Source organism: Aulonocara stuartgranti (assembly GCF_965226115.1).
Source record: "Aulonocara stuartgranti genome assembly, chromosome: 13".
NCBI classification, from domain to species: domain Eukaryota; kingdom Metazoa; phylum Chordata; class Actinopteri; order Cichliformes; family Cichlidae; genus Aulonocara; species Aulonocara stuartgranti.
Genome location: NC_138949.1, coordinates 9,828,433 through 9,853,852, shown reverse-complemented (window position 1 = coordinate 9,853,852; position 25,420 = coordinate 9,828,433). Strand labels below are relative to the sequence as shown.

General features: G+C 38.9%; 1 protein-coding gene across 1 annotated transcript; it reads left to right on the top strand.

Moving 5' to 3' along the window:
* Positions 1 to 9,355: 9,355 nt before the first annotated feature.
* On the top strand, positions 9,356 to 25,420 carry rab11fip2 (RAB11 family interacting protein 2 (class I)). The gene is made up of 6 exons (XM_082558169.1): positions 9,356 to 9,533; positions 10,250 to 10,826; positions 13,967 to 14,373; positions 15,628 to 15,982; positions 16,847 to 16,907; positions 19,581 to 25,420. The coding sequence occupies exons 2-6, from the start codon at positions 10,474 to 10,476 to the stop codon at positions 19,803 to 19,805; spliced, it is 1,401 nt and encodes a 466-aa protein (XP_082414295.1). The 5' UTR covers positions 9,356 to 9,533; positions 10,250 to 10,473; the 3' UTR covers positions 19,806 to 25,420.

Below are 25,420 nucleotides of genomic sequence, written 5' to 3'. Positions count from 1 at the left end.
GCGGAGCCCAGGAGAGCCTTCACAATCACCCTCGCAACATTTAAAAGCTAATTATCCCAGGAACAAAAGTGCACTTCATTTTCACTTAACACAATTAGTCATAAACTGCGTTTCGGAGTTCTAAATCTACACAGGCTCCTATTCTTCTGCCAATTATTCATAGTTTCATGTTCATATCACATTCAGAGTTTCAAAGCAAACATATTTTCAGTGCTGGTGTCTGTGTTAATCATCCCACCCACACATTTCATGGATTAGTCATTCACATTGCATGAAATATGAACCGGAGTGCATCTCTGCCAACTATATACGTACATATTATCCAGAATATTTCTATTGGGGAGTTTGAAAGGGTTAGGTAGACACTATATATACACTGACAGAGAGAGAATCAATGATTCCTAATCCACTCAACAAGCAGCCGAGATAATTATGCATTTCATAAATGATTAGCAAAATACAGGAATATTTAATCCCCCTTTGCATTGATGTTCTTTAAACAGTGCTTAGGTACACCAGGGCATATGATGAGCATCAAATTGGCCTTTCTGCTAGAAAATAGCATATTTGCAGCAAAAGCCATGTTTGAATGTGACCCTTTTTTTGCAGGCATTAAAATGAGGTTTTAAACATATTCATAATTGAAAATGGGTAACTATTTGCAAACAGATGGAAAGGCTTAGACTGCATAGCGTTGTTATCGGAGTCAATTCAAATTTAAGGGATTAACCATCGGATGGAATCTGTTTCACATATCACTGACGGTCCTAATGGTGCCAAAAGGTCATTGATTAGGATGCTGGTTGATCCTTTAAGTAATAAATATATTGATTACTTACTGGAACAGGTAGTTAATTCTGCCAAATGTGACTGTGTGGGAGCAGCGAGGCAGCTTGTTGCAAAAAACACACCTCAGCTGGTTTGAATAGAAATGTCTTGATGCTTAAAAAAAAGAGAGAGATCTACTCAAACCAGTCATTGTAATATCGAGAAATCACAGTACAGTACATACTGTGTACATCACAAAAGGTCATGAGCCTCAAATTGCCAATCAGAGATGTCAGCTCTGCTTAATGTCATCTGAGTAACCTTTTGTGGTTGATATGACACAGGAATTAGACAATACTTCAGCATTTCTCCATCATAGACCTTGACCTTTGTTGTCACATTAACAATGTAACAATTATCATATGCCATCACCTCGTGGAAAGATGAGGGCTAATATAGTTTGAATGTAGTTGTGTTCGTGAATATGCTATGTTCACAACATCTGGAAGACATGTTAACCCATTTGAAGATTGTAGCGTTTGACAGTGCAAAGTGTAAACGCTGTGTCCCGGAGAAGGATGAAGGACGGTGCAACAGTGTGTGTCACCCGAGTGAGAGCTTCTGCAGACCAAGCAGCGCACAGTGTTTAATGTGTCTTTTGTGTGCTGCAGGAAAAACAAAAACAACAAAAAAGGCTTAAAGCATTGCATTTCCAATTTTAGATGTCAAAATTTGGAATCAGCTGTTTGGTTATGTTGTAACTATAATTGTTATCCCCTCTGCAACCCCTGTTTGGCCTTGCAGTTGCAGGCAAGAGTCTTCGGGTGGTGCATGGGCTTCAGAATGTGGGGAGAAGGTATGAATAAGAAGGCTTACTTGAAGAGGATTGCATGATCACAACTCTTTTGGTGATGGAGCTTACTTTACCCCATGCTTTTTAAGATATTTATTGGAATGAAACCCTAATTTTTGCTAACTCCTGTGTCAGTCTTCACTTTATGTTGTGGCCTACAATCTTTCTTAGCTTTTTGTGGATACAAGCACTGTCAGTACAAGCCTAGATGATAACAGTTTTAATCAGCCATGCTACAAGGGAGCAGAATGGCGTTTATATAACTTTTTTTGGTCTGACTGATCTCTCCAAGAGTTTTACAATAGAAACCACATTTGGCTTTTTCACATCTGTTCATACAGTACTTTATTCCATGCACTTCTGCTACCTTGCATTTAAACCTATAGCCAAGAAGAAGCATCAGTTAACATACTATGCACGTTTTTGGAACCCAGAGTAAACTCACACAAGCAAAGGGAAAACATGGAAACTCCATACAGTTGTCACTTGCAATAATGTGACAGTGCTAACACTGCATCGTACAGCACCGCCATCACCTCTCAGGTGCTGATCTATATAGTAGATCATGGCAGCTGTTATTTAACCTGCCAAATGAACCATTGAATGCATCATTCTGGGTTGTAGGTGCTCACACTTTCCTGGCCTTTAGCAGAGTGAACATAAAGGTCATCAATATGGAGATTTATTTTCCAAAGAGGAGGGACGTTATCTTTTTTTATTCATGACCTTGCTGATATCCTCCCTGTCAGTGAAACATTCAAACCAATATACCAGCTTTTTTGCATAAATTCTTGTCATTGGATTTATGTGTGCAATTTTTGAGAAAGTGTCTATGGGCGTCTCACTGTATACTGCACAACTGTAAGCCTGTCAGTTAAATTTATTCTCTACATGTAATTTTTAAGTATAAAATTGGTCATTTAATTTAGATGATATTAAGACGGGTGACAAAGTAAGACCATTCAATATAAAGTGTATCACTGCAGGCCAATAAAACAGCTTCAACCTTGGCATATTTTTTTCCACGTCTCTGAAGCTCTGCACAGATAAGTAGATCCAAAGGTCAAAGGTTTGCTTTAAGTTTTGAATATCAGTTATCTGTCATTTTAGTGGTCAAAAGTTGATGTCAGAGTTGATGAATGACAATCAGGGAATCCGATTTTAGAGGAAATCTTGATTCACTAGTGACAAAAGTTTACATTTTTAAGCATCATATAGTGGATTAAAAAAAAATAAAAATGTGACTTTAAAAATAAAATAAGCTTTTCTTCATATTTTGGTCTGTCATGCATTTCACTTCAAGGTTTATATTTAGTAAATCGTGAACTTTTGAACCAAAATCAACAGGAAGCAAATCCAGACATTACAGATGTCAAAAAATTTCAAAAATCAAACAATTTAGACTGTGCGTGTTTTTTAATATTTTGTTTTTTTCTTTGGCATGTGTGATTTTCTTTCCATTTTGTAAAAACTGCATAAATCATATCTGTTTATTCATATATTGTTGTATTCATATATTGGTTGTCTATACTTAAGTCTGACTTTGCTACATTGTGTTGATACATATATTTGTATACAAAAAATGTTAATTTGAGAATAAATATACGCAAATTACTTTAAACTGTAGACTGAGTAACTGTGTGGGATGTTTATCCTTGTAGAAAGTGGTAATAAGATCATTCCTTCCTGCTCCAAGCTCTGAAGACTGGTAAACGTAATGATACAGCCCACTCCTTTCTTTCGTGAGAGCTGAAGTAATGCTATCCTCTATATTTTGGTGTTTTTGAATGTACTTACTGTCCAAACGTGGTATTTATTCTACATGTAAATGTCTCACAGTTAGATAAAACACTGGCTATGCAAATGCCTATGCAAATATGCGTACGCTAGTCTACTTTCTAACATACATGATATTTGCAAAGGCTCTTTAATCATTAATAATTACTTCAAATTACTGTTTACAGCAGCAGGGTTTAAGAAAAGAAATCAACTGATAAAGCTACACTGACACTTATTGCAAATGAGCAAAGTATTTTCCCAGCATTTGCAGGTTCAAATATCTAACAGGCTGTGCTATAGTAAAACAAGCCAGGAGAGTACAACATAATGCATGCACCATGTGCTACAAAACCACCAATTTCTTGTGGACATTTGCAAGCTCTCTACATGGATTATACAAAGATATAAGGAATCTGAAAGAGCCTAACCTCTGTTCTGCCATTCCCAATTCATTCAGAGCTGACAGTTTCCCTTTTCTCTGCAAGCATGCTCTTGTCATTAGCATGCCTCTGAACTTTGCCTCACAGTGACTCTGCTGAACAGTTCTGATGAATTATTTCATCCTGTATTGGGCTGACTGCAGGGCATACACATGTAGGTGCTTCCTCTGGCCTGGGTAGAGTCTTTTCATACTGGTGCAGGACGGACACCTGTTTCCTTGCCCTGTTATACACGACCCTAGTGTGTGCTGCTGACATTAAACTGTGCATGTTAGAGAGCACTAATTTACACAGGCCTACGGGCATTAAGTACGGCTACTATGTGGACTTACTTACATTAAAGTAGCGTCTATAAACTGGTAGTAGATTCAAGAGTTGGTTTACAACATTCACCAATAAAAACAATACAATACATATATTTGCCTTATTTACCTTAAACTAGTCTAGCCCTTTATACAGCTGCTCAGTTAAGTATTAAATCAGCTGTCTCTTTAGGCCATGCTAAAAGCCTACTTTCATCTGATTGGTCACCTTCTGAGGAGCATATTATGGTGACTTGGCATCAGCTCGTAACAAAAGGAGGAAAAAACCTAGTAAAACTTTTGGCTCAAAAGAATTACTTTTACTGCTATTTATTTATTTGTAATGCTGGCCATGTTTAATATGAACATTTGAAAATAAGCATAATGTTAACTCCACATCTACATAAAATAATAATAAAAGATGTATACAAGTGTCTTACACGTGTCATTACATTTATACAATTCATTCAATTTATTTTATTAACTACTTATTGTGGAAAAGTAAAAATCCCTGTGATTTAATGGACATTAAAATGTGTTTAAAATGTGTTCAGAATTTGCAAACTGATGATTATTCACAAAATTGGCAACACTGGCGTTGTATTTACTTTGTATCAGGTCAATACCAAAATGCCACAGCGCTAGTGGAAGACGCATTTTTAAAAGCTTTTATTATTTGTTGAGCTTAAAGATCTGCCATTCCTTTTCTGTGTTCTGTGTTAATAAATACACACAATGTGCACTCGTCGATATTTAGACAAGAGGAAAACATTACAAATGGAAAAAGGCGAGAAGCAGGGTACAGGGTCTGTGATAGACTGTGGCCAGTCCAATTTAGAATTACCAGTTAACTGCTTTAGACTGTGGGAGGAAACCCACGTATGCACAGGCAGAACATGTGAAGATTGCAGAACAAGCAAATCTTCACACAGCCGACCAGAAGATTTAACCCTCGACCAATGCACTGAGCAAATTTAAAAATAAGGTACATTGTCATTGCTTTGAATTCAGAAAGGTGCTTGAGGATGAGACATGTAAAATCCCTCCAACTGGGACTGCTGAAGGTTGCCTCCTGTTGGGCACTGGTGAAATATCTTTACCAGTGCCCAACATCCAGGACGTCAGATGCCAGAAGAGCGCTCTGATACCAGAATTATCCCTGAGATCTCATTGAGTCACTATCTAGAGCTACTGAACATAGATGAGTCCTGGAATGCTTTGTAAGTCGGCTGTTAACATTTTCACCATGACAGTCTAGGATGCCTGCACATGATCTCAAGCTCATACTTTGCCTAACAGTGCAATGCGATTCTCCTGCTACCAGTGCTCTAATTTCTACACTAGGGATAATATAAATAATGGTGGCTTCAAAACAGTGGCTCCCAGTATACCACAGGTCTGGGCTTGGAAATGCTGACCCTTGTTTCAATCACAAACAACATTTGAGCAAAACTACTTCAACAGCAAAAATCTAAACTATAATCCACAAGTCAGCAAACTAGACACAAGACAGCCATAAACACAGCCAGGGACAGGGCAAGACTATAGTAGAGGCCCATGCCCTCTGGCACAACAATTGCTCTGTTTATACAAGCATCAAATAGCTCCAGGCAGCATCCCAGCTTCCATAACACATCTTTACATAAAGATGAAGAAATGAAGAAAAATAATTCTACACAGCTCAATACATGGTAAACTTAATATATACTCAGTTTATAATAACTACGTTTAGAATGTGATGACAAAGCCAAATGTTATCAAAAAGCTATTTAGAGCCACAGCTTTAAAGTTCCCTATTTCCTTCTACATAGTCCTGCTCTTTACTTATGTGAAAAGCACAAGTCATGAGAGGATGATGCAGTTTTTTTCTAGTGTTGGTTTCACTGACTTTTTCTAAGGTTATGAGGTAGAAATCAAGACCTTTAGGGAGTCACCGGGCTGACATGTGGCCCCAGCTTAGCGGCCCTTTTTAGCTCTGCTCGTCATGCTGCAGTCGCACATCTGCACCTATATATCAAAGCCATGCACAAAAACATTCCTGAGAGCAAAGCAGGGGTGATTTGTGTGCCTTTCTCCTTCTTTTTTGATTAAAATTCATCTGTGATCTGACTGTTCGCTCAGCTAAAAGCTATACCTTTTAAATCAGTCATCCGTCCAGAACTTTGACCTGCACCACATTAAGACCAGCACTGACATCACAACTGTTTCCCCTCTCCCCGCCGAGTCTCATGCCTCTTTCATATATTTTCTCTTGTCCTCGACAGATGGACAACCTTGCAGCCAGAGATTTTTTAAGTGTTTAATAAATGTAATACAACCTATATAGTGTTGAAGAAAGGGCCCTAAACCAGAACCATGTGCGGGAAGTGGATGGCGGCCGTTAGGGGCCACAGCTAATGTGGTTCAACATGTGGACCGGGCCATGCTAGAAGGTTCACTTACATGTTGGACAGTTTATGACCTTCAGCGCTGTTCCCTCAAAATGTAGACAGCGTCCTTACATTACTATTCTCTAGTTTATAGCGTGATATTTTGTTTTTAAATGCACCTCTCCATGAGAGGAGAGTAATAAAAGGATACAGGTGATGTTGGAATGCAGTGTCTTTCATGTTTTTATCTCACAGAGAAGAGGCACTGTGGTATTATGTTCAGAAAGGGGGTAATATATGAAAATGTTTGACTTATTGTCAAATTAAGGGGAAGAGTGTCATGACCCTGGTTGTTTATCTGCATGCCTCTGGTTGTTATTTCATTCAGCTCGGTCCTGACACTGCTAACCACAACAGACAGTGAAGTGCTCCTGAGAAGGAATGTGAGAAGTGATGCGACTGGATAAATCATAAACACTTGGAAGTTACCCAGCAGCTGTGCAGGGCAATTGCTCAAACTGAAGTATTATCAGATCTTGACCTGAGTTGTAAACAAAAATCAGCAGACTCCCAACGGTTTTTGCGGTTTTGTTTTTCTGTAACTTTGCCCCTGCTTAGAATCAAACATTTATGAGTATCTATCAAGCCAAACAAATCTAAGATGTGTTTCTTTGTGTTTTGTTTTGGGTGGGGTTTTTTTTGCTATTGTATTTTAACCCGTCACTGGGTCAGTCATTGAGAACTCATGCTCTGCAGTCACATTTTGCACAATCCCACTTCCATCAAATGTCTAATAGGAGTGTGTCACTTGGATAAAAGCTTCTGTCACTGCTAATGCAATTTTATATTCTCGCTGGGAGACTTACTGAGCTCTCGCTCCCTCAGTACAGCAGCCAACATACTGAAAGAGCCGTCACACCAAGGACACCATCTGTTTGACCCGCTGCCCCTGGTAGAAACTTCGGGTCCATCATGTCACAGACGAACAGATTTAAGAACAGCTTCCACCCTCATGTGAGAACTGAATACTCCCAAACATTTAGTGACTGCACTTACATTTCTAAAAAACTGCACAGATGTGCCCATATCTCAACTGCTCGAGGATCCAGCAGTGCAATATCTCAGCTGGCATTCATTGCATTGCACAATTATTTATAGAATTATATTTATATAATTACTATCTGAAATTAGCTGATTTTTACATTGTGACTGGTGAATGTGGTGTGGATGCATTTACAGGTTTTGTGCTCCATTTCTGCTGATAGACTATAAAACAGGTTAGAAAAATAAAACAGACACTGTGTTCAGACAATAATCTTTGCCTTAGTTAAATCAAGTGAATTGACTACTATATACTCAAGAGTCTTTAGATAAAATTTACATTTTGCAAACCACAACTAGCCTGCTAATTTCTAGAAATATCCACAATGGTCTACAACTAAATGGAGTGGGATTTCATTTGTATCATGGATATGTGTTTACACACGTCTAAACTAGTTACACAAACACAACAAATAGTTTGATAAAGATGCATTATCCCCTCATAAGGGTACTCGTTAAGGTGCGTTCAGAAAATATACACAGGATGCTTTATAATATTACATTTATTATATTTTATATTTTGTAATTGTTTCTGAAAACTTAATATCCTAAATTACAGCAAAGGTTTTAAAGTTTCTAAAGCTAAATGAAATTCAAATAGGTTTTAGGATGAATATGTTAAAAAAGTGGCACAAAGCAAGTAGAATACATATTGTTATTATTTTAGCAGAGTGGATCATACCCGGCCTTACTAAAAAAAATCCTACAGCTAAAGGAATAATTTGAAGAGCTTTGTAGAGAAAACAAATCTGAAGGTGCACATCGACCTCTATAAAAGTAAATATTATATATGCTATATTTAAAAAAATATGTTTTATGTATAAATCCGTTTTAGGTGACACAAAAGCCTTTTTTCCGAGACTAAATGTGATATACAGGCTATGGCCAACATTTGGCCACTTCTAAATGCTTTAAAGCCACAGCTACAAAGAGACATTGTACTTTCATATTCACCTAATGGAACAGCTAATGTAAAACATGAGGGTGAGATCCACGAATGTATTAAATGCTATCTGACTCACATTTTTGTACAGCCTAATATTTCACTTTTTTTTCTTTTTTTCTCTTTCTCCTATCCGGCTAGTTTCTACAGAGGCTATATAAAGTGCTAATATTTCACTAAGCCTTAGCATTTCATTCAGAGATGTACTCTAGATAAGTGCAATAATCTCAGTTTGATGGATGGCCCAGCCGGAGCCTAGGGCCAGTGGTGTGTACATACTGCACTGGTTGCGGCAGAACGATAAAAACCCACACAGGCAGGTGTGTTTGGTTAAGATGCACTTGTCAAGTGGGGTGACAAGCATGTCTGTGTTCATTCAAGTGAACCCCTTATCGGTACCTCCATGTCCCACTCATGAGACAAAAGCACTTCCCATGTTTGTATGATTTACCTCTCAAGAAAATGCGCGAGCACACGCACGCTGTGCACACACATGCGCAACAATATCTCACAGAAAGTGTGTTTGCTAGAAATTTATACATATTTATATATCCTGTCATTGCTGCTTACCTGCACAGTATACCCACAACCCAGCACCAGTACCGAGTATGGAGAACATTCTTCGGTTATGCTGCATTGTTTTTGATTTTTAGCTTTTTCTTCGCCTTTGGATATTTAAGCAGCTTTCACTGAATTTTTTTATATTCCTTCACTTATCTAATTCCATTAGAACGCGCGAGCGAGCGCTATCACCTTATTTTGACAACTCAACTTTCACCGGGGTGAGCCGGAAGTGATGTCAGACTAGGAAGTAAATCTCGCCACTGGCCGTCAGCAGTGAGCAGTAATGGACTGCAACAACAACAGCAAGTTCAGCGAACATTAGTCGAAAGTGTCGCATGAGTGTGTTTGTGGGAAGAGTTTGTGCCGAGCTGAAGCGCTGAATGTCCATGTGGTGTTGGTGAAAATGACACCGAGGTAAGAAGCTGTGTGCTTGTGTGTGATGCTCTCTGTGTGCCCACCAGCTAGCCGCATAATGCTAACGTTGTCCTCCAGTCTTAACTGAATTTACCCCTAACAAAGCCTTAGGAAAAGGTGACAATTTAATATTGCCTCGCATCATTTAATTGTTGTAATCAGTTTAATAATATTTACTTTTGACAAACCTGTGGAGAGACGCTCACTTAAAGGGGCATTGCATCTTAATGTGACTTACGTGGCTACTTACACCACTTCTTTCATGTATACCTGCGTCAATGCGTCATCTAGAGTTATCTAGAGCCACAGCCCATGACTGCTTTACTTGAATATGTGCACAGCTTCTTAATCACAGTCAAAACCTCTATTTTCAGTCTAAACTAATTTGAAAATAATACATGAAACGGTCGCTCCATATCCCACTGAGTGACTCACTAATTCAGTGACAATGACACCAAAATGTGTCACTAGATGAGATCATCAATATCTGCCTTGAACCTCCATCTTAGGGACATATATTTAAAGATATTGTGCAAATCATACAGTGCAAAATGTGATTTCTGCTTAGCCGTATTACTTCCAAAGTGGCTGCCATCAAATTATTAGCAGGCTGCCTGCTTTAATATTAGTTCTCTCTGTGTCTTCATAAGCCAGGCTTTCATTCTTGGCAAAAATAATGATGTTTTCCTGTTTCTTTCTGTTCTATTTTCTTGCAGATGACTCAGCAGTGGCTTGGACATCTGTGATCTGACAGAAGATGAGACTTGCTCAGTTTGTCAAACTTATGGTCCCCTGTAAAAAGTGCTGCTAAACGCTGATGTCAAACTATAGTGAATCATGATTGCTGCTTCTTGCATGTCGCACTCACTGAAAAAAATTGCTGCATAAATTATATTTGACTTTATTTTGAATGGATTTCAGTTAACAGTCAGTGCTTACAATGTCACTGGGCGAGCAGTCTCAAAAGTGGTTTCCAACCCATGTCCAAGCCACTGTTCTTCAAGCAACTGGTTTACAGGCCAAAGGCAAAAATGGCACCAATGATGCCTACACTATCATCCAGCTGGGCAAGGAGAAGTACTCAACATCAGTGGCGGAGAAGACCCTTAACCCTGTGTGGAGGGAAGAAGCCTCCTTTGAATTACCTGGCCTACTTTTGGAGGGCAACCCAGAAGTGTATGAACTCTGCCTCATAGTGATGCATCGCTCTTTGGTTGGGATGGACAAGTTTCTGGGTCAGAAGTGCATAAATCTTAATGAAATCTTTGATAACAAGGAGAGAAAGAAAACAGAGTAAGTATTAAAAAAAACTATAAAAGTCTATTAGATATCACAAAAATGTCACAATGGTTCTTTGAGAAGTTTTTTGGGGGCATAAGCACTACTGCAGTGAGCTCCAAGAATGATTATTATATCCTCGTTTTAATGTGCTAACAACCAGCACTTAAGAATGAGGTACTTATGTTATAACCATGTATTTTTGCTCTCTGATATTTATGGTATATATACTTTTTGGAAAATATAATTCCTTCAGATTTTCTGGGACAGAAATACTACTGTTAGCAGTTTTTGCAGTGATTGCAAGGTCAATAGTTTCCCTTTAAGAGAAGACCTGGGGCGGTTTTAACACTAACAAACATCATGGGACATACAGCATGTTTTTATATAGTATAGTTCTTAGACATTAGCATCACATGTACATTATTCAGGGTCTTTAGTCTGTAGTGTCTTGTTGGTATAGAGACAGACCTTTGAGAGGAAGTGGAAAATATTTCCACAGCCTTTCCAGTCATAAGTGGATTACACCATGAGCTAAGTCAGTTGTTATTTGTCACATTTGCCACATTTTCCACATTTGCCACAAGTATTACTGCCATAGTAGACTTCACAAATGTGCTGTCTTTTGCGTGTTATTTTCTGCACTGTGGTCTCAATTAAGGTCATGACCCAACCCTGTTGCTCCACATGATTTAAATACCATTGCGTTGCCCTTTATTTTCTTTGTGCACTTGGTTTAGAAATACACTTTATTAGATACACAAGTTTTAATGTTAAGAGCAGAGTAAATGAAATGCTCTAACAGAAGTACTTCACTTTAAAATTATTTAGCACACCAGTGACACACTTTCATGCTCAGTTAGCAAGGACATGTTGGTTGTACTTTTTTTTTCCATCTTCGTGACACTGTATTGTTTGAGGCTTAGCAATGGATTGGCCTACGCTGCAGAGGGATTATTTTAGAGTAATTACTGACACCAGTTGACCTAACTGAAACTAGTGGAGCTGGACAAACATGTCTTGTTAGCCACTCCTATACTCCATTTTTTTGTTTTTGTTTTTTCAGAGGTGTGAATGAAAGATGGTCTCTCCTTCAGAGCCAAAGACACCTGGGATTAAATCTTGGCTTGTTTCTGTACAGTTTAGTTTCCCTCGTGTTAAAATCTGGCCTCTATGCATTGTGCCTTTCTTGGCACAAAATACATTCCAGTTTGGAAACAGATATTTATCTATGCCAATATATTGGTGGACAATAGTGGGCGTCTCCCTGAGTCATAATTGGGTGACTTGTTAAGGCTGCTTGGTTACCTTCAAGTAAAGCCATGCCAGAATAAGGTTTGTCCTCTTTAAAGTTACTGAAAAAAGATTTGAGGAGAGAGATCGATGTATAGATGTAGATTCAAATAAACTAACACAGTGTTAACCATCAGAGCTTGGAGAGACTCTGCTGTATTTGGCTAAACTTTGGTTGATGAGCCTCACAAGTCCACCACACACACACACACACACACACACACACACACACACACTTCTTAACCCTACATTAAGCAAACAGGAACTGCGAAACCAAATTGGATCTGGTGTTAATTAGCTCACTGCACGTTTCGGGGGGGAAAGGACATTAGCTGACTTCCTCTTTGCCCATCAATTGGGAGAATCACAATATGTTATAATCAGTGTGAACGGGTTTTATTTATTTAGGTGCCTCAACTGATGCACCTTGAGGCTGTGCACTTTTTCAGCAGTGGTTCTGTAACGGATATCGCCGTGTTGCTTGCTGGCCTAATACCTACGCCGCAGCCATACTTGACAATGATGCCAGGGCTCTCGATACTATATCCACACTCCACAGTGGGTCTCTGTTCACCACGGCCCATCCGCAGTGTTTTTGAACTGGCATATTGGGGAGGAGAGCCCGTACTGATATCTGAGAAGGCAGCCCATAATTATCGCACACCTGTGTTTGTTGATTGTGAGGAGTTTCCCAGCGGCTTGGACCGGAGTGGGAGGATTGTGGTTCCAAGCACAGGGAGGTTTATCTTGGCCTTGAGACACACGTGAGGTGCAGGCTCGGCCCCACGGCAGCGGCATGCTGTGGCTACTGATCAGGCGGAGCGCGGCGCGCAGCCTGGGAATTGGCCCCAACAAGGCTTTTCATGACTATGAGTGAGGCTTCTGGGATGCGAGCTAGACTGCTTAAAATAGTGTTCAGCAGCTGTGATTTCTTATAAAGCTAATACCAGCACTTTTTTTAAAAAATCAATTGAATTGATAACTCAAATTTCATGTCAGTCTGCAAGGAGTACTATAAATCTTCATTTAAATCTAGAAGAAAATATCAGTAATTGTAGTCAAGCAGATACACTTAAGCAAATATGTTTTTTTTTGACTTGGTTATACTGATAAAGCATCCCATTTTAGAATATATTCCATGTTTGTGGCAAAGGCAGTGAGAAAATATTGACGCTTGTTTCATCCTGATACTGGTTTCCTAATGGCCTCCTTCACAGGCCCTCTAACACAGAGGATGTGTCTCATTAGCATGTATGAACTGTTGTGTGCAAAGCCTGCGATGTGGCTTTGCAGTTTCCCAATTGCTTGTCGTTGCATTTCTGAACAAAGGCCAGATTTGTGCAAATGCCACTTTATTTCGCTCAGAGCGAAGGCATAAATCCCATTACTTCCAGTTGAAAAAAGCAGAGAGGTTAAACAAATAGGAGCCAAAAAAACAGCTTGAAATGGTCTGTATTATTCGGCAGCAGACAATTTATTTTTTTTAGGTTCAGTTTGCAAAGAATGTTTATCCTTTGAGTTATAAATTTGTGTTCTCATATGTGTCATAAAAAAGTTCAAATGATTTAAGCCCCTGCATTTGTGTGTCGCCTTTGGATTAGTCTTCTCAAATTAGCCTTTTCAGTAGTAGCCATAAAGATGTATGTAAAGCCCATTAGAAGGAATGAGGGCTATTTTTCCATTTGTCATATTGTTTGATCGTGTAAGGACTTTTACCACATTCTGACTTTGTATCCCTGTCTTGCTGAATTATGTTGCATTGCACGTAATCAACTCAGAGGATTTTTATAAACCCTGCTCTTTTTATATAAATTGTCTCATTGAATTTGCTCAGCTTAAGCTTCCTGCACTCTCATTTTTAGCTGGTATTCCTTGGAGTCCAAGCCCGGGAAGAAGAGGAAAGAACGAGGTCGCATTCAAGTCAGCATTCAGTTCATGAGGAACAACATGACGGCCAGCATGTTTGACCTCTCCATGAAGGAAAAGCCCCGCTCACCTTTTTCCAAACTTAAGGACAAAGTGAAGGGTCGAAAACACGACAGCGGCTTTGGTGACGCTTCTTCAGCCATCTTGCCTCGGTCCGCCGTGTGTGATTCGGAGCCCACCCGTCAGTCTGGCGCACCAGAACGTCAATCCCAGCCTGAAACAAAAGTCAAGAGGCCGCTACTCGCTGGGGCCCATAAACTCTCTGCAGCGCATTCCATGTCAGATCTCATCGGGACCCACTTTCGACCCAAACTGGATTCCATGAACTCCATAGAAGAGAGTGGTGAGGACCAACGCTTCTGTTTTTCCACAGTAGTTTGTTACATTTGTCACTTTTTGGTTTGGTATACTTTTATTGCTGCTAGAGTGATCTCTGAAGAGGATTTTGATACTGTTTTAAAACCAGTTCTCATATTAACTGAAGCTGCCGATGCATTTTCGTTATTGTGTTTATAAGAACGGGGGACCCAGTCGACTGGGATCCAAAATATTTCAGTGAAGACTCAATCTTAAGTGTTAAAATTATAGAGAATAGTCAGAATGACACTGTGGTGCATTGTGGCATCCTGTCTGTCAGGACAATGTTTTAGTGTTTGTTTGTTACAAATATATGGCTCTTATAGTGTTAATCCACAATTTCATTGTACATGTACAATGAAAGTAAAGGGCTAGTCTATTTTATTATATCTTAAAATGAGATGTTGCAATTTCTAGAGGCCATCTGTAGACGTCTGTAAGAATGCTTGCTTGTATATAATCCTATTAAAAATATAAGGTACTGTAAGTCTCAACTCAATAAGATAGTAATGTAGGCCATTTATGTCAGTCTTTGACATTTTAGTCATTTTCTGTTTTTAAGCTGAAAATTTCCATCTCAACCAGTCTCCAATTTACCAGTTCTTTCTGCAAAGTTAGTGCAGCTGTAACTCATGCAAACAGTAGTTGTGATTCTTATAGTAAAGGCTGAGATGTTCACTAGAATCTGCTGTTAAAATGTAACATGTCAGAGTGAAAAATAAGTTTAGTGATAATAACAAAAAAAAGATATTTTTCTTTATTTTTGCTGAAAGAGGTTCAAACAGTAGAATACTTCTGCACGTAAACCTATGGGGACCCCCCCCCCCAAACAAACCTTTGTATTATTATCCGCACTTAGTTTTTAACTGTTGTGATCACACTGGTTCTTCTGGTTCTATATATTGACACACACATTTGGATTTGACCAGCTACTTATTTATGTTACTGCTTCACTTTTACCTTTAAATTCTTCTTTTGGGTTTTCAAGCCTGAATGAAAATCGTGGCTCACTTGCACACTTCTGCATCATTATATTTAAAAATATAATATCTATGATTTTAATCATGCTGGACTCCACAGATGCAATGTGGTCGTTTTGTGATAAAGCAGTAAAATTCTTATGTCTAAACTGATAATGAATTGAGTTCACCCAATCCCTTTTTAACAAAACACTAACACCCCCCCACCCAAAAAAACCCCCATATTTTGTTTCTTATTACATTTCTAATTTATCTTGTAGGAAGTACAGGTGGCCCTCACAGGCGTTCCCAGAGTGAGGTGCCAGGCTTCCAGGACGACGAAGCACACGGTGACCCTTTCACTGATATCACTGACACCCTGCCACAGAAGTATGCCACGCTCCCACGCAACCGCAACCCATTTGAGGGGGAGCACGGGCAGCTGTGGGACCGACCAGAGCGGAAGGAGAAAAAGGAGAAGGTCAGCCTACTGGAACGCGTGACAGGAAAGAAGGAAGGCCGCAAGACCAGCAATGGGGGGCGTTCAGGGAGCTCTGGAGACCTGCGTTCCCCAAACCCCTTTAGTGGAGACTCGCAAGCAGACACTAACCCATTCAGCTCCAACTACAAAGCCAGGTTGTCCTGTTTTTGTTTGTATTTGTGGTTAAGTTATATTGGCATCATCACTTTATTTGACTTTTTCTTTTCTTGTCCCAGTCAGGAATAACAATCAAAAAAAGAAAAAACCCAGAAATTTACAAGAGAACACACTTAAAAACAAAATGTATGTTGTCTTATTAAAACAAAGACAAAGTCTGTGTTCGGCTCCTGCAGAGCAGTGATTGCAGCATGCTACTTGTGTCTTTTTCATCACAATCAAGGAATCTCAAAATCCCAAAACATCATCTTGGAATGCCAATGGAATAGTCACTGCTCCACAGGATATTTGCTTGACATTCCAGTAAAGTTCTCAATACCTTGTTGATTGAAATCTACTTTCTGATAGACCTTCTCTCGCTCTCTCTCTCATTATGTTGTCAAATATTATTTAAACATTTCCACTGAGCCAGTTACATCTTTTTCCTGTGTTACATAAAGAGTTGGTGAGCACTGTAGCTAAGTTCTGGTTTATCAGAGTGGAAGGTGTCATTAGTGGCTCTTTAGAGTGCCTGGGTTTGATAACAGAGCCCTCTGAGCTATAGTAATGAGATCCCCTGAAGAGATAGACCACCCAATTAACCACTTATCTCTGTAGGCACTAGTCCATCATCTTTACTGCTGCCTTTGTCATACACTAGCTCAGCGGTCATTTGTAATGTAGTGCATGGGTGAAAAAAGGTGTTTTCAAGTTTATTATTTATTCCCTGTTAATGTATTTATTATTGTTCTCCTAGTGCAGGACATGAGTACATCAGAGCTTCTATATTTGTAAAAGTCTGCTAAAATACAGAGTGCAATGCTTTAATGTGATTACTAACTTTGCATTTGGTTGTTTTGCAGTGACAAAAAATTAACCGGACCCAACATCACCTTTGGCCAGAAGAAGAAGGACAAAAAAATAGTAAGAATATGTTTTAGAAAGTTATATAGTTTCATATTACCTGACTGGCTGAAAGTGTAGAGGGGGAAAAAAAGGGAGAATAAGTGCAACAGTTACATTTGTGTACATTTTATATGTAATGCTGAGCAGATTTTGTTATTGAGGACTCTTAAGCAGCTGGTGACATTGATTTGTGAGACCCCTGAAAACTCAGACGTGCCATTCAACTAATTAGCAGCTGCACACATCGGTCATCATGTCCGATCTAATCATAGTTTGAAGTGGTGTGAAATTTCGGCCTGTAAGGTCAGTTGTAGTGATGTGCACAGATTGTTTAATTGCTGTTTGTTTGGGTTTTTTTACGACGCAGGGCACAGAAATACTTAAAGATATCATTTTTACCTCATTTGTAGATAAAGTTTTTAACTCTTTAGTAGTTGCTAGTTGTTCAGTAGTTAAAATTCGCAGACTGTTACACAGCAAAGCTGATATAGATGAAGGAGCAGGGGGAGCAATAGCCGAAGTGATGCCTAAATGAGAAGGAGAATGCTGATAATGGCTTTCCTCACCTTTCTTTGTGGGTGTTGAGGGCTGTCGGTATCCACACATGTGCCCCCGTGCATGCCGCTGTGCCTCGCAGAAATGGCAGCTCCCATTTCCTCTGCTTCAAGGCCTTAATTAACTACACGCAGGAGGGAGGGAGGGCAGTGAGAGATTTCAAAGGACTGAGCTTTTAGATTCTCAAAGCTGAGCTCATTAGAAACTGTAATGACACAACTGGAGAATGCCAAGTGTGCGCCTTATCTTCTCCTCACTACTGATCGCAGAAAAATGGTCATCATTACTTTGCCAGTTCATGGTCATTTCCAGGCCTTTGTCACCAACCACTAAAGCTCCTGATTATTATGCCGTGGGGGTGTGTATATATGTGTGTGTGTGTGTGTGTGTGTGTGTGTGTGTGCGCGTGTGAGAGGGAAAGGGAGTGTGTGCATGTATACACGCTTGTACGTGAAACCAGCATCCTTCCATATGGCTGTCTGCTCTCTTATTCCCTCTCAGATGGCTTAAGTGCAGTATCTTTCAGTGAGATGGCTTTTTTTGGGGGTAGGTGTGTTTGTGTGGGGAATAGGTTACCGAGCTCTGTTCCTGAAACCCTCCTTGCGTTGGACATTTAATCTCTGTGGCAAATATTTCATTTTGGTTTGTGTCGCCCCACAGTAGCCTCTATGCTGTTAGAAGCGATAAGATACCTGGTAAGCAGTCCTGCTCCAGCTCTTTCTGCATTGTCTTTACCCAGCAGTGAAGGCTTGAATGGTGCATGGGAGTGGAAGCTGATAAGTGTGGTATTTTAAACAGGGTGAAGGCTTTGCTGTTCTATCCGTTCAGGGGAGGATGCCCAGCACTGAAGCGATAAAGTGGTCCCTCATTAAAAACGATTACAGCTCCTCTCGTACCCGCGCAATATGATCTGCACATACTGTACCACCCTGCTCTGTCCAACTAGATTGTCCTCAAAGAGCAAAGCTGGGCTTGGGTTGCATTCGTATTTTGGCATTTATTAGCGTGACCTTTATTTGTAGAAATATGCAGCCTGGCATTTCCCCCTCAAAACAAAGATTAAATTGTTTTGGTAATCTTTATTGTTAAGTACTGGCAGATTATTTGGAGTTTTTGCCAGAGTCGTCTTGAATTAAAGAGTATGTGTTTTTAACACTAGAAAGCAAAGATAAAGATGTGCTGTAGTGTCAAAGCTAAGTCCTAATAGAGTAGTTAAGCTATAAGGGACCTTATAGGGTCCTTGTTTTTCACCTTTAGATAGGTTACTGTCCAAAAGTCATGTTCCTACTGGCATTATTTGATTTACTGAAAACAAGTAAATCAAACATACATGGAAATACAGTATAAGTTAAAACAGAATTTGTGCAATTCTAACAACCTTGAAAGTCAATTTTTGATATGACCACCTTTATTCTATAATTGTCTGAGGGAAGCTTTTTGCAAAAACCTTTCTGCATTCATAATTTTATCAGTTTTGACAGAGACTCCATCACCAGAAAGCATGAAGGAGCCTCCTTTAGTGGTTGCAGTAGACACTTACCTGTCTTCTGACCACTTCCATACATGTATATGACGATTACGACCAAAAACAATTCCAAATTTGGATTCCTCACTCCATAAGATCTGTTGCCACTGATTTTCAGGTCAGTTCCTGTGTAAATTGTATAATAACTTTCCTCAAGAATGACTTCTTGACAGCCACCTGTCCACTGAGACTGTTGTCTGAGGGGTCAGGTTCATCTTTCAAACTTGAATGAAACAATTGAGAATTGCCTCCAGCATCCGTTTCTGCATTTTGTTCTTCAAGGATCAAAAGAAAAACTTCCCTGTGGTCACACGTGTGATAGGCCAATATCAGCCAAACAGTAAATCTTCAGGCGCTAGTGTTAAATCAGAATGTTTATTACCGAATTCATTGACCAGGTCAGAGCTAAAACCCTAAAATCCTCAGTTAGCCTTTATTAGTAGCACAACAAAAGATAAACATGTGACTCTGTGCCAAACAGCCTAATTAGTCAGCAATGATGGAGCATAAAGACTTATTGGTGCCCCGATCGTCAAAGATTTAAGCGCCCTTTTACAAAACATATGTATGCACAACATGGTCATGATCATTTCTTTGTTTTCCACTTTCAGGAGGTGACACAGGAAAGCGTGGCTGCCTATAGCAACTTGTCTTTTGAAGAGGTTGTGCAGGAACTCATCAAACAGAAAGAAGTGGTGAAAAAGAAAGATGCCCACATCAGGGAACTGGAGAATTACATTGATAACCTGCTGGTACGCGTCATGGAGGAGACACCGAGTATTCTACGGACACCCTATGAGCCAAAAAAGAAGGCGGGCAAACTTTCCAAAAAGTAGAAAAAATGACCCACGATGAAAAGGTACTAATGAAGGTTTAGCAATAGCTCACGAATCGTTATCAGGTGTTAAAGTGAGTGGGAACAAATAGAACTGATCAATTATTGAGTTACTATTCAGTGGTTAGTTTTTCTAGGCTTTTTTATTTTTTTTAATATGTAGGTCATACAGGTTTTGGCCTTGTTTGGCATTCTTATAATTCCGTGTTATAATTTTGCTCATGATTACTTCTTGGAGTGTATTCTTAGGTACTTAAACAGGAGACATTCAGCTTATTGAAGGCACATCAAATCTTTTCACGCCAACTATGTTTAGCTGTACTGTACTTGTAAACCAACAGAGGTCTGTTGCACACACAGTTGCCATCAGCTGCTGAGAAGCTCTTACAGTGCAAATGCTGCCAAATTCGTGTTTACCAGATGCTGTAGTCACAGTTATGTGCTGTTTGCTGAGAGATGGTCTACAGGTTTATAAGATGAAGCTGTAGGTACTGCGTTACAATCAAGTGCAAGTCCAAAACTTGCCACTTAAACTGCGGTGCATGTCACGGCATCAGCTTTTTGTCCCCAGCCTGCCTCGTGGTGCAGATGTGGACACATTCAGCTTTAGTGATTGATGGATTTTCTTAGAAACACTGGAAGATAGTTGTAAGAATTTGCTGACAGGTCCTGGAAGCCTGGTTTGTCTCTAGCTTCCTGAGGTGTGCATTATTTTTCTCCTCAAGAACAAATGCACATTCCTTTTATCAGTTACTGATATTTTATTTTTTACTCTTATTGTGATGACTATCATTTAATTTTCTTTTACCAAGGCTCTTAAAGTCCCCGGTTGGAGGTGATAATTTTTACTTTAAGTGCAATAATCATATTAAAGGTAATGCTTTATATTCTGCTGGTAATGGTCTTGTTTACATTTTAATCGCATGTTGGAGTAAAACTCCTCTCTTTATGTTGATTTGATAAAAAAGCTTGGAGTTCTTTGTTACTGATTGAACAGCCTTCCTCTTTTTCATACTTTTTATTTTTGCTCAAGATTGTGTTAATGCTACCATCTGCACATGTGGGTATATACTCAGTCATTTTTACGTATCCATTTTTTAAAGCTCATTTACAATGGGTTTGTAGGGTACCTGATGTTAAAAGCGACACTGTATTCCCATACCCCCCTCCCACGACCTATCCTATTGTGAAAAAACTGTAACTAAAACAAAAATTCATGCATATGTAATTCCTATTTTAGGCTCAAATTCACTATGTACTCTGTGTCTTACCACTTTATGGGGTGCTAATGAGAATTCACTAATAATTTTCAGGGTAAATAACCAGTCATTGCCATTTAGATAACATGTTAACCATAAGAAGCTAACTGTTCTCATTTCACTTTAAGGGTTAGGGTTTCTATGTTAAACCATGCTCCTTAATTTTAATTTATCCGTGTGTCCTAACCAAATGCTACAGCTACAGGGCAGCTGCTGGTACTTAAGTAAGGTTGTTCTTGGATAAAGCCACTTTTATGTGTGATTGTGCCATAGACTGTAGAAAAATGGATGGATATAGCCACTGTGGTGTCACTTAGAGCTTTTGGCTTGTGGAAACCCCCATTCTGAGACTTCAGCTCCAGCTGTTTAGCCATCTCTGAAGCCAAACTTGGTGATCAAAGGGCATCATATGCTAACAAATTGATAAATCATGGGGTTAAGTTTAAAAAAAAAAAAGTTTTTTAAAAATGCCACACTTGATTTAACAGGCTTGAAGTTGGTAATTAAAACATTAGAAACATTTTTCTAATGATATAATGATCTCCTGCTGGTCATTGGAAAACAAAAAATGGTGGCTGGCTTTGATTTTAGACCCAGGGCTAAATTTTTCTGTTTTATACAGTCTATGGCTGTGCAACCTGTAGTATAGTCATTTAGTGATGGTTAGGGTTACATCTATAATTGTTTATTTCAGCTGTATTTACAGTGTTAAACATGTTTAATAGTCACATAACTGTCATTTACTCATCGTTGCCATGTTTAACAAAATATCAAACATCTGCATCAGGCGATGTTTGATATATGAGGCCATGAGGAGGATCCATCTTATCCTGTTTAGTGGTTTTTGTACTATTTATGAGTTTTTAATTGTTTTGCAGTCCTGGAAATATTTGACCTTTACACTGTATGATACCAAATCCCATATGAGGCAAACTGCTACACTAGATCTGTGGAATTTCAACACAAACACAATTTACATTTTCATGAACATTACATCAGTCAAACACATTTTTTGGCATGCAAAAGTTATTACTGTCTTTCTGCTGTGGAAGTGGTTATTTTATCGGATGTTGTGCAAACGTAAGGCCAAAACCTCCTGTTACTGAATGTCTTGCGGGCGACTTTGAAATACTTAAGTCCGAAATGTATGTATACGGTACACTAACAAGGTGATCGATCCTTGCTTGCCTTTAAAGTATTTGGAGTATCCAAAGAGAACATTTCATAGGTGTGTTTTTATTCTATTGTTTCTTTTTTTAATCCCATTTCTTTTTACCCAGACACATTATGGACAAGAAGTTACTGCTAATATTTTCTGTCTGATGATGTGACAAAGGCGTCGGGTTTATTTCTTTGTATTGAAAATGGTTATCTGATGTTTTATCTGTATGTTTTTTTGCAATGGTAACAGTGTTTGAATTAGCTTTTTGGAATCATGAGTGCTTTGTGGCTAAGAATCTGCTTTCCATGATGGACAAGCTTTCCTTCCAAGATTGCCTTCCAACTTTAGCTGAAGTGTTAATCCTGGGCTCGTATGTTTTAGGCTTTACTAACCACTTTAACCGGCCTGTATTGGTGGGCTGCCAGGTGTTCATTGATCTTTTCAAGCTCTTACAAATTCTATTGTACATTTTGTATAGTCGCTCGCAATGTTTCTTCAAGCGCTTTTGAGTTTATACACATTTTGTAAAATGTTTGAAATTGTGCTTCCTGGGGAAGGTGTTATTTTACTTGAGTTCCAAAAAGCGATTCACTTTCATCATTTATTTCACATGCTTGGGAGCGGTGTTCGGGCGATTAACTCTCAAGTCTATAATGTGGTCCTGTGTTCAGACGATTAACTAACAAAAATATATTTTCTCAGATTATATTTAATGTCAGTACATTTGTACCCTCAGGTTGTTTCGTTCAAATGAAAACTGGGGGTGACTAGTTCAAATTAATTGATTCTGGTTGTCAGTTTGTCTTTTAGCTTGATTGATACATTTGCTTTATGCTTTAACATAATTTGGTGCTTTGGTAGATGTCATACGAAAACACAAATCTAAATGAAAAGCATTTTGAATTTATGTTTGACAACAACGGTGCAAAGGGATATTTTGCACCCAAAAAAAAGGAAAGATCTGCATCTACATTCCTTGGCTCTTTGCATAATGTTTCTCATACAATAAATCTGAATATGCAAAGCACTTAAAATGCTTGAAGATAAAATAGCCCCCCACCATAATTTAAGTTTATTAATTGTGTATATGCATCAGTGTACACCTTAAATGTGTTGAAGGTAAATCTCCGCACTGTTCCAACAAATAGTGCAAATACACTGGGATTTTTTTTTTTGTCCTTTTTGATGAAAATGACATAAAGCTCCAGTTGGGGATCTGACAATCCTCCTCCTGGTAGTCTTTTACTGATAATATGATGCTGCTTGCCATAGGCCACATACAGCTGCCAGACACTAAGACTTAAGCTGCAGCTAAATCCCCTGACGGTGCTTGTAATGTGGCACACAGTTTTGAAGGAAATGATGACTGCGTTTATAAAAGATCTCGCTATTTAGCAAAGCGTCATTGAGTTTAGAGGAGTGAATGGCGTCTCCTGCACAGGGGCCAACACAATGAAACATGAGTGGCTCCAACATGATGGAGACCTAAAATTACTTTTTTGATGTAAACATGTTGGGTCTACTTCTGTCTGTGTGTATGTGTGTGTGATTGGTCTCACAGTTCATTCAGACTTTCTAATGTTACGAATCAATGAAATGGATGTTTGAATTCTTGTCATTCCTGCATGTCGACCACATGTTTTGATTATGTCTCACTTACACACACAGGTAGGGCTGCCACGATTAGTCGACTAGTCACGATTACATCGACTATCAAAATCGTCGACGACTGATTTAATAGCCGACGCGTCGTTTGAAGCTTTGTAAGGTCACAAAAGACGCAGGAATGAGTAGTAGGATTTAAGAGTGTAATAACGGACTGAAACAGAAGATGGCAGCACTGCATGTACAAGGATGCCAGCTGCCGTTAAACCCGAAGAAGAAGAAGCTGTGTCCCAGAATTTATAGCGCAGCCCAGCTCAGTTTACAACAATGGCGGCAGCTAGTTAGTTTTAATATTATTCTTTCTGGGTCACAAAATAAACGTTTAACATATTTTCAGGCGAGAATGTAGCTGTGTAAACCTCAAATATCTGCTCAGTTTATCAAGACACCACATATTTCCAAAAGCGCTCCCACGTTTTCGGAGACGTCCGTTACCCACTAGCTCGATAGCTAGCCGGTGGGCAAGGCTCACTAGAGCCCGTGAGAGCACCGGACTCCCTGCAAATCGTTTTCAAACCAACTGCAGTCTTTCGCTACTCAGGTTAAATATATATAAGTCACTTAGATAACTTCAAAATGTTATTGTTTGGCTTTTTTAGTATTTTATTTGTTCCTGAGTAAAACGGTTTGGCTGAGATTAGTTATAGTTTTTACACAGCTGAATAAACATCAAGACGACAGCTGATTATCAGAAGTGTGAGATGCTCGAGAATATACTCCGGTTTCCTGTTATAGTTTAGATAGCAAGGAGTTTACTAAACTTCACCGAAGCAATCTGCAAATTTCATTAAAATTTAATAAACTATCATCTTGTCTTTATTTTTAGTTAGCACATACCTTAAACACTTAAAGCTGTAAGCTAATGATAGTTATATAAGAGCAGACGCATGCTGGTGCAATAAGCTGTACGTTTTACGTCCAATGGATGCATGATCTGATTAGTCGACTAAGATGACTAGTCGACTATCAAAATAATCGTTTGTGGCAGCCCTACACACAAGCCAACTTGTATAGCTTTTACTCATCTAGAAACCTTTGATCCACTTGATCGGGTTCTAGTGGGTTCATTTTGATCAAACCTCATCACATGACCATGTTGTAATCTATTTAAGTCAAAACTGTATAGTTAACAAATGTGAAGGTAGATCAACTTTTTGTGTTTAATCTTTACACTTTAGCAAATATGCAAAACTTTCCTGGATGTTTGGGGATACGAATGTATGTTGTTTTTTTTCTATTATTATTCTTATAATTATTGTAGTTATACATTGTGGTGTAGAAAATGTATGTATTATAACAGTGTAATGCTGTTAATGGTGACTGTATGTAAAGTGCCAACAAAAGCACTTCATAAGAATTTGGTGATGCAGTTTAATGTGCACCAATTCTCCATGTGCTACAGTTTGTAACACGAACTTTTAGATATTACCATGACTATTATAATTAAATCCCAAGGTTTCACTGGATGTAGCTTGAAAGGCACAGGTACGATTGTTTTAGTCCTTTTCAATAAAGTTACAGTAAGGAAAA

Coding starts and splice junctions, on each gene's coding strand:
- rab11fip2 (XM_082558169.1), top strand. CDS start 10,474: ATGTCACTGGGCGAGCAGTCTCAAAAGTGGTTTCCAACCCATGTCCAA. Junction 14,374..15,627: donor GAACTCCATAGAAGAGAGTG/GTGAGGACCAAC, acceptor TTTATCTTGTAG/GAAGTACAGGTGGCCCTCAC. Junction 16,908..19,580: donor AGAAGAAGGACAAAAAAATA/GTAAGAATATGT, acceptor TTCCACTTTCAG/GAGGTGACACAGGAAAGCGT.